Below are 18,050 nucleotides of genomic sequence, written 5' to 3' on the forward strand. Positions count from 1 at the left end.
GGGTTTTTGCAGGGAGGTACTATCCTCAGCCAACCAATCAGCTCTGTGACTGACACAACAGAGGAAGGCCAACGTGAAAACACTTACTGTCCCTTGGCATCCTTCACATCAACCACTTCCGGGTTGTCCGCTATTTCAAGTAGTAGCCTCAAACACAGCGTGTGACCATTAATAACTGAAAAAGAAAATGATAAAGTTTTTTTTTTTACATAAACTCACACTGCAGGTCCTCTCTCCCAAGTGAAATCTGTGAACTTCAACTCAGTTATTTCTCATTGCTGCTAACGAATAGCCCTGGCTTCCAGTTCAAGGTGACCCAGGTGGCTCTGAGAAGCCGTCTCCCCTTTCTTTTTATCCATAGACTTCCATCTTTCTGTTGCCAGAGTTCAGAGAGGTTTTCTTAAGCTCACTGTCCTTTCTATTCTCCTTGTAGAGAGGTGGTAAGTGTCCCCAGTGACAGTCCACTGAGAGACACTCTACTTCCATAAAACCGTCCTGTGTCCAGCCCATTTCCAGCTCTTTTTTTAAAAGGAGAAGGAGGCAGAGATAGGAGGAAGAGAGGAGAGAGGGAAAGAGGAGGAGGAGGAACGAGTGGTGACCGCTCTTCTAGATCAGTGAAGCCTAAGTCCCATATTCCAGCTACAGTTCTCATTGGTTAGTGGTGGCTGAGCATAGAACACCGAGCCAGAAGAGTTAAGCATAAGCTGTGTGGTCCCTCTTCACTGACACTGGAGCTCTCTGCTGGGTGATCTCAAACTGCAGCCTTGCCCCTGCAGAGTCTTAGGACTGCTGCAGCAGGGGCAGCTGCTGTCCCTTCTCACCCAGCTGGGTGAGGACCCAGAGATCTTCAGGTTCCTGGTTAGGGCTGCTGGCCCTTCCCTGCTCCCTTCCCAGCAGTGAGCAGGAAATGTAATGTAACCCCAATGCCATGTCTGCCTCACACATCTGGGGATGATTCCCAGGACGCGCCTTGTACAAAACTAAACATGCTCCTTTAGGAGGTGGTGGCGCCTAAATGGGTGCTGGGATGGGATTAAACCCCTCCTCTACAGTAAGGCATTGCTTCTGGTGTAGTGAGGAGAACCTTTGAGAAGCCTTCCAGCTGTCAAGGAATCACTCAGGAAATGATAAGATGAATATTATCATTCCGTCCGTGGCTTTACTCTCTGAACAATACGCACCCCACAAAGGACTCCAACCTCCCCTTGCTCTGGATATGACGAGAGAAGGGGATGGATACAGTTAGGTTGGGTTAACAAAGGTTCCCCTCAGAGCTGTTTTACAGTTATTTTAATTGCTTGCCAGTTATTAAAGAATGGTAATTTAACTTCCATAGTCTTCTGGAACAACATTTATTAGAATTAGCTCAGATTCATAGGCACCATTCAAATGCACAGCAGGAACCATGCCCACAATGTTATAAGCCATGCCTTTCAGCCTGTTCTCTGCATCCTCTTACACATACGTATTGGGAGGACTGGAGTTCAAGGCAGCATCTTATTGCTGCTACCTTCACTGTTGTTCTCAAAATTGTACAAAAGCCTGTTACCTTGTTGAAATTTGCAGGGAGTTTAATGTATCCCTAAAAGAAAAAAGATTGGCATAGGGCTGACAGCTAAATCCCTCAGCAATGGTTCAGGGAATGGGATGAACAGGACTTGGCCTTTCTTTCTGTATCAATTTGATATATTTGATATTCTTTAATGCTCAGAATCATCCCAAGGATATTTCATTTTTGGCTAAACATAAGAAAAAAACATCACATTGGTCATCCAGGGCCTTACAAATCATCACAGTGAGGCTTTTGCTTTTACTGTAGCTGTTGAAATTGAGCTCACAGCCCTAAGGAAAATTAAGGAGCCCCTCCCCCAAGCCCTTAGGTAAATTTAAGCACCCCTCCCTCCACTCTTAGAGTAGCAACCTCAGTTCTCCTTGGATTCCCGCACACTGTATCCCCCAGAATTGCCTTCTAGCAGAAAGATGTTAGCATTGTTAGCTGTACCCTGCCAGCCCCAGCTCTCCATGAGACTGGTTCGGTCTCTGACAGCCATTTTTCACACTGCTGAAAGATCACAACTGTCACTGTGTTTATCTGTTCATTCCGGCTGCCCCCCCTCACAGTACTTGGAAGATCGCAACCAAAGGAAATGGCCTCTCAAGTAAATTGGACAAAAACAAAAAACAAAAAAAAACCCAACCAACCAACCAAACAAAAAACAGCTAAGTTGGTCCTCAAATCACAGGGCGAAGCTTCTGCCCAGCAGACATTTTTGTGGAGAATGGTTAAATGACAGCCTGTCTTTTTTTAATAGATGGCGTGAGGGAAATCAAGAGTGAGTCTTCTTGACCGCTAGGGGGCACCCTTGGACCACACCTACATCACAGCGGCAAATGGGTGACGATGGGTGAGGATGGTCCCCATAATCCAGCCTGTTTGCAATTGTTAGGAATTACATAGTAACAAAGTGGGTTGCCTGGCTTAATAATAGGCAACCAATCTTTAAAATGAGCAAATTTGATTTTGACGATGATACCAAGGAATGCCTAAGAAGCAAAATTACTGGTGGGAAACGAAAATTTATAAATGGCCATACCAGCCATTACTGATCTTTTCCTGACAGTAACTCTTTCTGAACAATTAGACAGCAGTAGGCTTTCTCTCTTTCTGTATGGTGTCTCTTCAGTGGCTTGGAAGTTAAGAGAGATGTATATAGAAATCTTCTTCTTCTTCTTCTTCTTCTTCTTCTTCTTCTTCTTCTTCTTCTTCTTCTTCTTCTTTTACAAATTATTAACTATGTTTGTATTTCTATGTTGTGTGTTTGTCAAGGTATGCATGCAAGGGTCCAAGGACAGCTCGGAGGAGTCGGTTCTCTCTTCTGCCATATCGGTCATCGGCCTTGGCAGTGAGAGCCTGCACCCACTGAGCATGTCACCAGCTCCCACAGAAAAAAGACCCAACTGTCTAGCATTCCTAGAAAACATTCAAGTAATGAAAATCATACAAATCTTGTAGAAACCTGTCCTCATTGCTTCACATCCTCAATGAGACCATGCCCACTTTTTACTCTCTTTTGAAAAACTGTCATATTCTACCCTTCTCAAAGGCTAACATCACGGAATTGCCTGAGCCAAAAGGTACTTAGGCTTTTAGCAGGGACATAAGTCCTTCCAGCTTGCCTTCACATCTGTGCCCATCTGGAAGTGTCCTGTCATGTGTACTGCAGAAGGATTCCAGAAAAGCTACCTCACTTGCTGGCGGATGTGCAAAGGTACTTGTTAAGGGTTTCCATTTTGATATCAGATGTATCAAGGGTCAAAGTGAAAACTGGGTAAAGCGGTGTACAGGTTGATAGAAGACGTGTTTATTAGCTCCTTGTCTACTAGCCTCTCTGCAGAACAGTCCTAGAATGCCATTACTGCCATGCTTGAAACAGCTTTATGATTTTGATGTGTCTCGTTCTGTCCAACTGTCCTTCCAGATCACTGTAACTTGCCCTTCACTCAGAGGTTCTGGGGTGGTCTTTGGTGAAAGACTCAGTTTTCTTGGGGAAGGCCAGAGGCCGACCAGAGAGCATTAATTATGTCTAAGGAAAAATCATATCAAAACCATTTTGGAAGTGTTTGGGTATACATGCAAAATTAGGTGTAGATGCAAAATTAGGAAGTTAAAAATAGGGATGGAAAAAATGCTCTTGTCCTTTTTCAGCAAAGGGTGGGGTGGAGGGATGAACCTAGGGTGCCATGCTTGCTAGAAACATGCTCTCCCACTGAGCTCCAGCTATAGCTTTTAAAAAATCAGATTATCTATCTTCTATCTATCTATCTATCTATCTATCTATCTATCTATCTATCTATCAGGGTGGCATGTACCATATGCATTTGGATGTCAGAGGACAAGTTGCAGAAGTCAGTGTTTTCCTCTGGCCATGTGGGTCTCAGGAACTGAACTCAAGTCATCAGGCCTGGTGGCAAGAACCTTTACCTATGAAGTCACCTCAGCACATTTTATCCTTTTATTCGACTCTGTACATGAGTTACAAAACTCAGGAATCAACAAGACCTACCCGAGGCATGAAGTGGAGTTCTTTTGGTGACATTGTCTTTCACGAAGATGGATGCGCCCTGGTTAACAAGTGCTTCCACACATTCTGTGTGTCCCTTGAAAGCAGCTAGGTACAGGGCCGTCCGGCCTTTCTCATCCCTGATGTCCAGGTCCACTAGGGACTGGAGAAGGACCTCCAAGGCTTGGTGGTGCCCATTGTAGGCCTGCAAGGAAGAAAGCCACAATCGAACCCTTGCTTGCTTCAAATCCCACAACAACCCACCTGAGAGGCTGAGCCTCCTGGGTCTCAGACTCCAAAGAGCCCATTGGATCAACACTTGGGATGGAATTTGAAACTGGCAAACTGAAGTTAGGCTGAAACGCTAGTTCATGAACCTCTGGTTGCAAGTAAATGCCTTTGTGTTTTTCCCCCTTGTCAACTAATTTGCTCAAAGGCATAACATCCATCAGTATATGTTTATTAGATTTACAACCTAACAATCTTATTTAGACGAATGGCTGTACGAATTACATACTCATCTCTCAGGAGAGTCCTAAACAAATCAATGGACACTACAAGATGTTCAGGAATCTTTTCTGTTAATAAAGCCAGGGGAAAAAATTACTGGAAACATTGGGGACTCTTAATTCAATCTACCCACGCAAATCTTCCCTCACAGCCTATCATGTGACTAACCATGGGAGTGTAGGTGACTTTCTTAATTGTACTTAGAGTTCTGTATCCAGGAGGCAGCAATAAAAGCTGCCTCCTGGGGCTGCCACAAAGATGAGAAGAGATAATTGCAGTGGCTGTGCACAAGATCTGATATGCAGTGGATGCTGTTCCCTCTCCATTATTTCCTCCGTCGAGCATAGTGAAGCCACTGAACCAGTTAGGGAAATACAGGACATGGGCCAGGGCCAAGTTCAGATGCCTTATGGGAGCCTAGGCTGTGTAGTATTAAAAACAAGGTAGACAGTCTGAGATTTTTAATTTAGTCTGCAAGGGAAAAAAATATTAGTCCCACACCCACAGTGCATGAGCAAAGGATCTTGAAAATGAGAGAGAGAAAGAGGTAAGATTATCCAGGGGGAAAGGGGTGGAGAGAAGTAGGACATCTGCTCCAGGTGGCTTCAGATGTCAAAGACTGCTCTTTAGCCATTAGCATTCTTTCTCTGTGCTGTTCCTCAAGGCACCATGAAAAGACTGAACATGAAGGATAATTTTCTTAACATGAACTTTTGGATATAGTTTTGAAAACTAGGAAAGTGTGCAAAAGACCCAAAAATGCAGCTCACAGAGAAAAATAGAAATGTAAAATGCCAACAGACATCGAAAAACGCTATGTAAAATGTTTGTAATGCTATTTTATACCCTGGACAATAGATGAAGAGTTTGGCCACACCCCCATATCATTAAAACTGGGGGCAGGGGCAGGGAAGCAATCCTAGATACTCTGGTGGATGTAAAAGTTGCTATGACTTTTGTGGAGAGTAGTAAGTGTTCAAAAAAGGATTTTCAGAAACTAAATTGCGGGCAATATATTTAGCATGGCCTCATTTATATAAAAAGAAAATGTATGCATGTGTATTTATATTTGTGTGTACTTCTACAGTAAGAGGAAAAATTCAGAGGGATACCAAAGAAACCAATAACTGGTTACTTCTAGACCTAAGGGGTATTAAGCTATATGTATATTTTAAATTATTTTACTAAATTGCCCAGAGCACAGTTAACAACAATAACAAAAAGTAAGGTTAAATGAATTATAAGAATTAAGAGTATGGATGAGTTAAAAATAAATGTTTTCAATGATTAGGATAATTTGTACATATTAGCTGTATCCTCCATGTAACACGTAATATAAATCATATGACAATGAATCCTCCATTTATATCCTTGTCTCAACTTCTCCCTTTACTTCTAAGTGTAGAGGTCCATCCCTGTTTGGTACCTGCACTACACAGCAAATCCTGGCTTTCCTTCCCCAAACTTCTTTTGCCTTCAGCTTTCCCATCTGCGAAGGCCAACTTCATTCTCAGACCACAACCCTCACACCGCCTCTATTTCTCTAACCCTTAAGCCTTGATTGCAGCCTTGAACAAGTATCTGGGACAGTAGTACAAGGGGATTCTGACAAAGAGCCCCTCTATGCCTTGCCTTGTTCTGAGTGTTCCTCTGCCTGGCCAGAGGAACGTGTGTCTCTGTTAACTCACACAGCACATTCACATGGGAACTGCCAGAGAACACACATTTCTGTTCAAGTCCATGAAGGTGCTGTGTGATCAGTAGCAGCCCTCCAGGCCACTCACAGGACACTGTTCCATCTCCTGTGTGTCTCAGAGATACACACATCTAAGTCTTCCACTGCACATTCTCCCCATACTGCTTCGCCAGAGCTCTAGCAAAAGGAACCCATGTCTGTCCCTTGGTGATCTGTCAGGGACACCATTAACAGGTGAAACCTTTCCTCAATCAAACTGGACACCACTCCGCTGTTTGCTGCAAACTCAGCTTAAAGCTACTTCTCTTGACAGCAGCAAAATCCAAAACCTGCCAAGGCCAATCCAGCGCTCAGCTCTGGCCTTCCCCTGCATGCAGCCTGAGCACATCCGGGTTCTGGGGTGGCCATATTGCCCTCTATGGTTAAGCACCTGAATTTTTTTCCTCTGGCTGTTGCGACTGTGCTTTCTGTTCCTTGTCTGGAAAGGGCTTCATCTAGACAGCCCTGTGACTGTCCTGGTAGCTCTATGCAGACAGCACCTTGCCAGGGAAGCATCCCAGCACATATACTCTTCAGCCCACTCACTCCATCGACTTCAAGGCACTTATTGCCACAAAATACCAATGATGTATTGTCAATGAGCTTTTGATAATAGCAACTATTCATTTCTATGTGCTAGGCACCATGCCAAGCGCTTCCACACCTCGTTTATGACCTATAAATATCTTTGGGGGCATAGGGGAAGCAGGATCTTGCTATGCAGCCTAGGCTGGCTTCAAACCCTTAGTCTTCCTGCTCTAACCTCTTGTGTATGGGATTGTCGATATAGGTCACCACATCTACTGCAAACATTTGTTTCCAGAGGTTAAAAAGTTCTTTGGTCATAACAGAATCAGGATCTGAACTCAGAATCTGCAGTCTGATACGCACACACTTTCCCTCAGTAATTCCACTTGGTTGACTTGAAGGCTAAACGTTTTAGTGTTTGCCTGTAACAGAATAGGGCTGAACAACAAATGCTGGATAATAACCTAGATTTCTTCTGCAGAAAGCTCTGTGGAAACGTGAAGTATCTTGAACGATGGAGGAAGAAAGGATACTCTGGGGACACATTTCTAGACCACTGTGCCTTTACTATACACTGCCTCTTTAGGGACAGGAAAACAATTCCTGTATACAAAGAGCTGTAACTGCCCAGGACAGGAAGTCTGTATTGTGATCTAAACTCTGAAGGAATCACTAGCTGGCTGCTTGTGGTGAGCTCACTCCAGTCTGCAGGCTTAGATGCGCTTGACATTCTCAACTTACGGATGAGGACCCAGAGAGGCAGAGCTACCTAGTTATGCTGTGGGTGTACCGCCTTGGGTGGAAGAAGTGGGTCTCAAGTAAGGCAGGCTGACCCAGGAACACTCTGGAGAGAGAATATGGACATGTGCTATGGCAAGAAGATGCATGTCTTGGCTTGGTTTCATGGGGAATTCCAAATATCAACAAAGAAGAGAAAATAGTCAATGTTTCCCATATATCCTGTACCAAGTCTAGGTCAACTCAGAAGCCTTTGATGTTAGGCTAAGAACCGGAGTAACAGGAGCATCCACACAGGAATCAGACTGTTAGAATTCATTCCCTACGTGAATCTGGTGCTCTTTTGAGAACTGACTTTCCAAACCTTGGCCTCCCGCTTTCCACTGTCCTGATAACCGGTAGTTACTGGTTCGGCTTACTGAGAAATCATGACTCCGTGCTGAAGGAAGGTGTGCCAGCAGATAGCACAGGGTCTACATACTATTGTCAAACGCTGGCCCTGCCACTGTGACGTGAATAGTAAACTTTTAAATTTCTGTTCACTTCACTTAGCCTAGGAAAACTTACAATGTATGCAGACATACACAGGACAGTGGCCAGCACAGTGAGGGTCAGACACACAGGGGACAGGAGAGACACCAGGCAGGAAGCAGGACGCATTCCCAGGAGGATAGCTGTGACGAAGGCACTTGCCCTCTCCACGGTCCCCTTTAATCCTCACACTTAAAACAACCCACTCCTGTTTTCAAGTTAAAGTGGCTTAGCGTAAAATACAATGGTTGCAGCCCTGATCACTAGTGCAGCTTTTCAAATTCGGGCACGTGAAAGTGCTCAGAATGATTCAAAAGCCAGATTTACCTGAAGGAAGACCCTTCCTGTTGCTTGTGGCTCCTTTTTACCCTTATATTTTATTCATACAGAGCATTTTTGAGCATGTTTCTCCACGACCCTAACTCCTCCAGACTTTCCCAACCTCCCTACCCACCCAACTTCATTTTCTTGTTTTCTCTCAAAAATAAAATTAAAAAATGAAAATAAAGACAAACAAAAATCCAGTAAGATAAAAAAAATAAATAAATAAAAAGCCAAAACAACAACAACAAAGCCCACCGAACAAAAACCAGCAACGACAACAACCGTCGGCATTCGATTTGTACTGGCCATCTACTCCTGGGCAGGGGGCCGGTCCAGGAGTGCGGCTCGGAGTACCTGGTGGGACTCCATTGGAGAGAATGGTTTTCTCTTTGCCAGCAGGTAACCATTGCAAATACCCCTTGGGTGGGGGTAAGTTTCACTATGCTGAGATGTCATTGGGAGCACCAAACTTTAAAAATATTTAAATTATTAATTTAAATGATTTCAAGAACTATCTCATTAGGCAACTTAAATGTATTAATCACGATTAATTCGCATAAGCCTTTTAAGGTGGAAGCTGAGGGCAAACGAGGAGAAGGAATTTGGGAGCCTAACCCTTTTCAGGGACGCCACAGGTCCATCTGGAAAGAGCAACAGCTGGAGCTTCCCATTTGCCTAACCTCATTTCTTAATTTAATTCTTTCAAGTGGATGAAATGAATGTGGAATTCTATGAGCTGATAACCCTGGAGACTCAAATCATTCAGGCAGGAAATAGTAGCTTCAAGGCAGGTCAGGTCTCTTTAGGGATCAAGGTTTAGGCGCATCTGGTTCTCTTTCCCCAACTAGAACGCTTCCATCCAGGAACAACATGCTCCCGCCAACCCTGGGGACGGCGATGAGCGCATCTATATATGACTTCAAGAAAATAATTTTAAGTGTTAGCATGTAAACCGGTGATTGGTTCTCAGCCCTCCTAATGCTTTAAAACAGTTCCTTACACTGTGGTTTCCCCCAACCATAAAATTATTTCATTATTACTTTATAACTAATTTTTCTACTGTTATGATTCCTAATGTAAATATCTGATGTGCAGAATGCTTGATATGAGACCCCAAAGAGGTCAAGACCCACAGGTTGAGAGCTGCTGATGTAGAGGGAAAAATAAAACAGGTTGTTTACGATCGTTCTGGACAGGTCACTCTCATTTCTGGCTTTGGCTTCTGTTCTTTTGTAAGTTAGTGATCTTTGAGACAAGTCACATCTCCTTTATCTCCTTAAATCCAAACAAGTGCTTTCTACTTTGCACAGAGTAAAAGTCAGAGTTCTTACTGAGGACCAGCAGCCCCTGTGAGATGTTGGGGCAGCTGTTCTCCCCGCTCCTTGCTTCTCCCACTCGCCCTTATTACTCTGTGGTAGTTACATTGCTGTTCTGTGGACACGCTGAGTCTTCTCTTCCTCAAGAGTTTTACCTTTGCCCAGAACCTTCCTCTCTCAGGAAGAGAGCAGCAACGTGACTAGCTCTCAGTCACGCTGTGCAAACGTGACATTCTGTGCTCTGTAAAATAGCACTCTGCCTGCACCTTACTATCCCATCACATGCATCCCGTCCATTGTCTCTTGTAACATTTATTGCCATCTGTCATGCTACTGCTTGCCTCAGATCTCTCCAACATGGGAATCTCAAAAGGACAGAGGCTAAGTCCCTTCCCTGTAATATCTCCTCCTGGAGAGTGCTTGGCATTGTCACAGTCAGTGTGTGTGTCACATGGAGAAGACTTGTGTTAATACAATACGGGTGAAGCTGGCTGTTGGCACACATATGCCGTCAGGCACTCTTCTAGTTGCTTTACCCGGATTAGCTCATGCTGTTCCCTCGATGGCCCTCGATGAGGTACTGCTCCTTTCTTCTGATGGATGGGGAAACTGAGGCACAAGACCGTAGGTATATGGACAGCATCTCACAGCTAACAAACTAACCAACTCAAAGGTTAACTAACTAATTCGCTTCCTGTAATGTGCAGTGGAAATCACCATGTTCAGATGAGTTGCTGATGAGAAGAATGAACTCTGTCTTCTAAGGCCCCTGCCAGCTGCAGCCCTACCAAGGCCCAGTCTTTGCCACGATGCCACCACCCTTTCTACGTGAGTGGAGACTCAGAGAGCTCAGGAGTATACCTGGCCATGCTAAGCACAGAGCAAATAATTTTTGGAAAAGATGATAAAATTTTTGGACGCCTAGAAACTCTCTTCTCAGTAGCAACGCAATCAGCCCCATGTCCAAAGGGCATGAGGATTCTGCTTAAAATACCCCCACGTGGCCTCGCTCAGGGCAGCGGGGACTAGCTACATCTGTGCATACCGAGCTCTGGGGAGCTTTGCTCGGGCACAGCTGACAGCTGCACAGGGATTCTAAAGAGCAGCCTGCTCTGCTCTTTGAATCAACTACTATGACGCTTTGCCCTCTCACTGTCCACCCTCCTCCTCCGCCTAAGTCTACCTCCTTGAACTAAGATGGATGGCTCATTTCACAGCATTTGAAATGCCTGTGTGCCTGTGTACTTGTTTATGTGTATAGCGGATGCTTTGGTGAGTGTGTCAGAGGCTGTAAGCGGGCTTCAGCAGGTGTGCTAGCAAGTACGTGTGGAGACAGGCAGTGGGAGGCCGGCTCTGCATAGTGTGACTGGCCCTGGACACTCCCTTGTGTAACGGCCTTGTCTTCTCTCACCTTGCAGGAATTCCCACCTGTTCATGAAACATTCCTCTCTAAAGGCTCACCAGAACACTGAAGAAGTGTTTGGGCCTCATGTAGGTCAACTTTACCAATTCAGTGTAGACCAGGCTCCTTCCCATCTTCCTTGAATCCTGTTCCATTGTGCTCACCAAAGATACATCTAATTACTGCCTCCGCCTGCCCCACCAGACCATGACTGCCTGTTCAACCTTCAGCAGCTTGGTGGGCAGGAGAGCTGGCTGTGGCTGGGTGTCACTGCCAGTCAGCAGGGCTCTTTCAACCAGCTGCTAATTGCTAAGGTTGCAGATACCATTTGAAGCAGAGCTTTGGGAGTGATAACTCCCCCGCCCCATTGAGGAGTTCAGAGTGTCAGAGCTCTCCCCTTTGATTACTGGGAGGCGGAGAGGAGGCTTTGCTAATGAGAACTGTAACAGTCTCCCCAGCTCTCTCCAGTGTGACAACTGGAGCCAGAGCCCTCCTCTGAGGCCCAGTGGCAAATCCAGGAAGAACCACACAGCTGCTATTGTAGATCAGAACCTTCTACTCTCACACAGTTGTATTTAAAACCCACATAGGTTTTAGCTGTGACATTTGAAAATGTGATGGGCTTAACGTTTACTTATTACTCTATAATCAAATCTCTCTAGCTGAGATGTTTCCTTCATATAAAAGGATTAGGGCTTAAGGCGATCATTTATTACATTCTATGTGGTAATGACTATGCAAGTTTCCTATTTTTATTTGCTCCCATTGTATAGATGAGGACACTGAGGACAAGGTAGGTAACTGTTTGTAAGGTCATCAGCTGGGAAGGCAGACCTAGCAGGTGAGATTGTGTCTCTTGGAAGCCCATGCTTCCAACCGTCTGTTGCTGTCATTACCACTGACCACTGCCTTTCCGGGTGATATCTTAAGAGCATGGTAGGTTTTGGGAATTTGCTCTTTATGAGACAAACAGAGGAACCTGCCCTCAGCCATTCACTCACCGCTAAGTGGAGTGGACTCTTGAGAGCACCGCCGTCTGATTCTTCAAAACCAGTGTTGGTTCTTTCCAAAAGCTGTGGAAAATTAAAAGCAAGAGTCACTAAGGAATTGTGGTTTCTGGATACGAGCACAGGCATAAATGAGAAAGAAGGCTTCAAACATTAAGACATCATATAGAGTATCAGCAAACCAAGGTCAGAGATCAAGAATCGCCCACCTCAAACTGATAGGTAAGCCAAGCATTTAAGTTTCCAGATCAACTTGTCATGTATTAGCTACTTTAAAGAAAAAAAGTTCATTCTTTAAAGGATGCTCAGCTTTGCCAATCCAGAAAACGAATGTACAGTACATCCACTGCACTGAGAAAACTCCTAAGCGTGGGAAAGGACAGCTAATGTTCACTCCATTATCACATACACATTTATTCGAAATAATGTCAGAAAAGACAGGTGAGTCTCCTGATTGAAATGACACAGATTAGAAACAGAAATAAAACACAAAGACGAACCTAAAACATGGGCACATCTCAAGGGACACGATGAAAATAGAACAGGGTGGTAGATTCTGAGCCTGAGGGTTAACTTGGCCCCGTGGTGACGGACGGCCACGCAGAGGTGACATGCAGTCTTCAGGCTCTACAAAGATCATACTGTAATGAGAGAGTATTGGGAGAAGAGCCAGGGAGATACATGGAGTCAGTGATGTGTTGACTGAGAGGACTAGAAGAACTGAGACCTCGTGGTTCTGGGAGAGTTAGAGGCCAACTGCATGCTCGTGGACAACTGCTGGAAGGACACATGGGTAAAACCCTTTTTGCTATTTGTGCATACTTTTCATCCTCGGAATGAATCCCTAATAAATAATTAGATGTGTATACCACAAGGCATGTGTATAGAGTGCATTCATGTCACAAACATTTAGTGAACGATTACTGTGTACCTGGATATTGTGCAATGGACTGAAGAGCCAATAGTAGAAGCCAACCTTCTCATGGAGGAAGATGCACAGTGAAAGAGTTGCAGAGTTCGTTATGTACTACAAGGTGCTATGAACATGGTGCAGAGATGGGGTCTAAAGGGCTTGAGAGGAATCATACTGCAACCAGAGTGACCAGAGCAGGCCTCGAGGAGCAGGTGATGGCCAAGCCTACTCTGGAGAAAGGAGAGAGAGAACCTCGTGGATATCTGGGCATTCCAAGTTGAAGGATCAGCAACACCATGATCCCCAAGATCCTCAAGAAGGCTGGAGTAATGTAGGGGGAGGGGTGAGAATACAGAGGAGGGAACAGGGATGGGGTGGGATGCTAGAAAGATCCTATGGGTTGTGGTTGAGATTTTGCCTTTGATCCAAGGTATGGTGGAAACTGACTAATGTGCTTTGAGCAGAGAAATGGCATGCTATAACCGTATGGACCCAAGTGGCAACGATGGGGGTGACATCTGCACTTAGGACCTGAAGCAGCAGTTCAGAAGGAAAAAGCAAGGGCCTAGGCCAGCAGGAAACAACAGAGACAGACAGAAACAGTTAGATGGATAACTTGGAGACACAGAGTCAACCAGCTTTGACTAAAGAAAGTCAGATAAGGAAGACTTTTGGTTTTGCAGGCTGGGCTATAGCATGAGTTTGAGACCAGTCTGGGCGAGTTAGTGACACTGTCTTAAAACAGGCAAAAAAGAATACTGGGATACAGCCTGGTAGAAGACTATTTGCTTAGCACACACAGGCCCTGAATTGATCTACAGGGTACACAGTGTGTGTGGGGGGTGGGGGGGTGGCAGACAGGCAGACACATATACAGAGAGACAGAGACAAAAGGATCCAGATGCCATGACCCGAGCAGAATGTATGTAATGTGTAAGGTGACATAAACCCTTCTTCCAAATTGGCTTTGGTCAGTGTTTTATCACAGAAGCAAACTAGATCATACTATAATCAGCAAAATGACTGAAATGATTCCTATTTCAAAACATATTCTTAAATTTCCATGTAACCAAAAGAATGACGTCCTCGGATCTTCAGTTGGGTGCAGAAAACCTTTCCGGAGTTGATACATATGGGACAGAATGTTATCATTAAGAGACTTTGGTAGATTAACTAACAAGTGTAGAGATTACCAGCTCAAAACACACAATTTTGGGGCTGGGGATTTAGCTCAGTGGTAGAGCGCTTACCTAGGAAGCGCAAGGCCCTGGGTTCGGTCCCCAGCTCCGAAAAAAAAAAAAGAACCAAAAAAAAAAAAAAAAAACCACACAATTTTAAACTTACAGATAATACATTGGAAGTCACTACATTGGAAGTATGAGATATTTCATGCTTCTTCCTCATTAATATGAGAATAGAATCTAGACTTTAAACTCAGGATATACTAAAACAATGAAAACGAATTTAATTTTAACTTCAAAGGCACTGATTTAAAACCCTTCTCTCTTACATGGCTGAAATAAAAGGAGTCTTTGCTGCCTGACGGAGCCAGTAATCATCTGCACTTTGTTTTGCAACATTATCACCTACAAGACTTCCTGGAATTGACAGTGTGTACTAACTCCAAATCCTGTCCCAGAATGAACCTGTAACCAAAGGAACAGAGAACCATTCCCCTCTCCCCTTTACAAGCACAATGAGCAGAGCAGGAAGACAACAGGTCTCAAACACACAGATTAGGTATGTTCCCGTGATGTTCATCTTGGAATAATATTCTCCCACACATCACTCTACCAACACGTGAGGCCTGATTTCACTCAGTCAGCAAATGTTTGTGGGAGGAAGCACCAGAATTCAGTCTGTGCAGTGGGCAGATGTGGTTGCTGACCTGATAGAACTCGGAGGCTATCAGGAAACCCAGAGCACTTAGCAGATAAAGCAGGAGGGCGAGAGCTGGGATGGGACAAGGGCAAAGACCTTAGGAGCTCAAAGAAGTGAATAAAACCCCAGTCAGAGACAATAAAATGCAGCCTGAGGCCTGAACAGTGGGAGCTGTCCAGGCTGAGAAAGAAAGAATGCTCAAGCAGCAGAAAGCACACAGGAGAACAGGGAGCATGCCGTGCATTTGGAGGCCAGACAACAACCTCAAGTGTCAGGTCACTCCTTCCCTCTTGTCTGAGACAGGCTCTATCTGATGCTTTGCTGCATGTGCCCGGCTGGCTTGGGAGCTGATGGGGATTCTCCAGTCTCCACCTCCCATCTTGCTCCTGAGATTATAGATATGTGCTTCTGGGTCTGACTTTTACACAGGTTCTGCATATTCAAACTCAGGTTGGCATGCTAGCTCCTAGGTCATTTTCAGAATATTTTAGGACAGTAGTTTTAAACCTAGACTTCAAATAAGGACAGCTATTCCAGTCAATAAAATAATGTAGGCATGGAAGACATGATTATGAGGCTTTTTCAATAAAAAAAAAAGCCATTCTGGATACAGGGTGAACAAAAAGTGTAGTGGTGATGGGGGTAAGGGGTTCAACCCTAGACATGGGGGCCAGTTATGATATCTCCACTCTGGGATCTCTAGATCATGAATTAAGTTTGAAATAACCAATATTCTCAAATTAAGGAAAAAGCAACAGAAGCAAAAGGAAGCAGAAGTCTCATTTGTTCCTTCATGACCAGAATCTATTCAATAATTATTTGTTGAGGATTATGCTAGGTACTGAGATTACAGCTCTTAACATAGACTCTACTCACACAGCACTTAGGATCTAGAATGTAGAATATACTTGTTCCATTGGTTGAACATCTGAGAGAGAGAGGGATGATTACAATCAGGGATGACATCACAGTTTACCAGCTTTGGTGATAGAAGAGCTGGTAACAAAAGAAAGAATAATAAGCAAGATCACAGGAGAGACCTGTGCAGCAAACTAGGGTTTGAAGAGCAGCTATGTTATTCAGTGGGATATGTTTAATTTAATGCAGTGCTTCTCACCCTTCCTAATGCATGACCTTTAATACAGTCCCTCATGTTGTGGTCACCGGCAACCATAAAATTACGTTTGTTGCTACTTTATAACTGTAATTTTGCTGCTGTTACGGACTGTAATGTGAATATCTGTTATCTAATGCTCTTAGGCAACTCCTGTGAATTATTCAACCCCCAAAGGGGTTACGACCCACAAGTTGAGAACCACTGGTTTCATGATCAGCTGAACATAAAAGCATGTAGCTCAGAGTAAAGATCTTGTTTAAAGCTTCTTTGTATATGAGGTTATTTGGGAAGATTGTGTGGTGAGAGAAAGCACAGGGATTTGGGCTCTAACACCAAGAACACTGCTGTATGAGGGTTTGAAAGTGGACAGATGTTGACAGTATAGGTGAAGAATCGACAGGACACGGAGGTGATGACAGAGCAATGGGACAATGATCATGAAGATACTGACAGTGACAAATGATGACAAAAGGCTCACTGGTGACAGCCAAGCCACTAAGCAAATACTCTAAACCAAGAACTTCATGAACCTTACTCGGTCACCTCAATCAAGCCTAAAGTAGTCTCCTAAAGTCGCATCCTCATGTGGGCACAGTAAGTGACAGATGAGGAGACGGCACCCAGGTCTAACTCACACCTACTTCTCCAGCCTGTACCACAGTGCCTTTGGATGAACAGACAGCTGAAACCTCTTGGTATTTCACGGAAGTCTGGGATCAGGGGCAAGAAACAGAGTGAAATGTATTTTAAGTGCATGAACCCTTTTCTCTAACATCACAATGTCTTTTAACCTGTGTGACTGCTTTCTAAAGAGCAATACGTATTTGTCTTATTCCATGGGGACATTAACTGGGACCTGGTCCTCTACGTTCTCCCTTCCTTTAGATTAGAGGCTCTTCCTTTGTTAAGAAAACAGCGTGGAACTGATAGGAAGAAAAACAACTTGCCAGTCATCTAGAACTAGCTCTTCTGATTTGAATCAACTTCCTTCCCGATTGACAATCCGGTGCTACACATATCAACTACAGGGGATGTGGCAGAGACCCCATGCACCTCAGATGCTTTATGCTGCATAAACTCCTCCCCGGAGGCGTGTGGGGGCAAGAGAGTGTCAGAGTGCTCGCACCACAGTCCGTGATGTGGTGGCTTTCGATATGTTTGGAGAATAACGTTGCTCTCCAGAGATCGACCTCAGACTACTTAGTAAAACCAGGAGTGGAATGGCTTCTGCAAACTAGTGTAGGTGAAACCACATGCAAAAGCAGCAGTGCTGCAGAAAGGAGTGAGCACAGAGATCTTGTATTACACATCGGGGGATACGACTTTACATGTCTGATATAAAGGATACCAGTTTAACGTTCCCTTACGTATACTTCCAATTAACATGCTTATCAAAATTCACACAGTCCATGCATTCATAATGAACTACACCCAGACCGAATGTCATAAATCCAATATGTATGTACATCCCCAATATGACACCAAAGGCTTTTATGGACACGATAAAATTTGTACTCATCCTGAGGATTGCCTTAATAAAACCTTCTTATAGACTACTTCATCATTAGCTCTTGCCACCTCTAAAATTCTGAAGTTCATTCTTTTTTCAACTGAGCAATCAATTATAAAGTTTCTACATAAAAGATAAAATGGCTTGAGTCAGCTTATTCCTTCTTTTGCTTTGCCCAACCAACATCAGTTTGCCAAGACTCTTTTGGGGTACAGAAACCCAGATTTGGTATTGCAGCCACCCCTAGGTCCCACTGACAGGTAAAGATGAGGTGCTGAGTGGGAGTAGAGGCATTCCCGCAGGACTAGAAGGCTCACTCAACGAGCATCTTGATGTCTTAGAAGTAAAGAGAGCAGATGCAACCCTCTTTCCCAAAGTGCATTTGTGATAACAATGACTTGAACTATGATAACTATGAACTTCAGTGGTAAGCTGACCAGCCGCTCGTCAAGTACAACCATCTCACTGAACTCAGTG

General features: G+C 44.3%; 1 protein-coding gene across 4 annotated transcripts in view; it reads right to left on the bottom strand.

Moving 5' to 3' along the window:
* Positions 1-18,050, bottom strand: part of Ankrd44 (ankyrin repeat domain 44) — a 300,807-nt gene that overhangs the window by 21,419 nt on the left and 261,338 nt on the right. For all 4 annotated transcript variants that reach the window (NM_001191807.4, XM_017596351.3, XM_039083293.2 and 1 more), the window contains 3 exon segments: positions 88-175; positions 4,065-4,266; positions 12,147-12,218. In NM_001191807.4, the coding sequence (NP_001178736.3) occupies positions 88-175; positions 4,065-4,266; positions 12,147-12,218 (362 nt within the window).

This window comes from Rattus norvegicus, chromosome 9 (genome assembly GCF_036323735.1).
Source record: "Rattus norvegicus strain BN/NHsdMcwi chromosome 9, GRCr8, whole genome shotgun sequence".
NCBI classification, from domain to species: domain Eukaryota; kingdom Metazoa; phylum Chordata; class Mammalia; order Rodentia; family Muridae; genus Rattus; species Rattus norvegicus.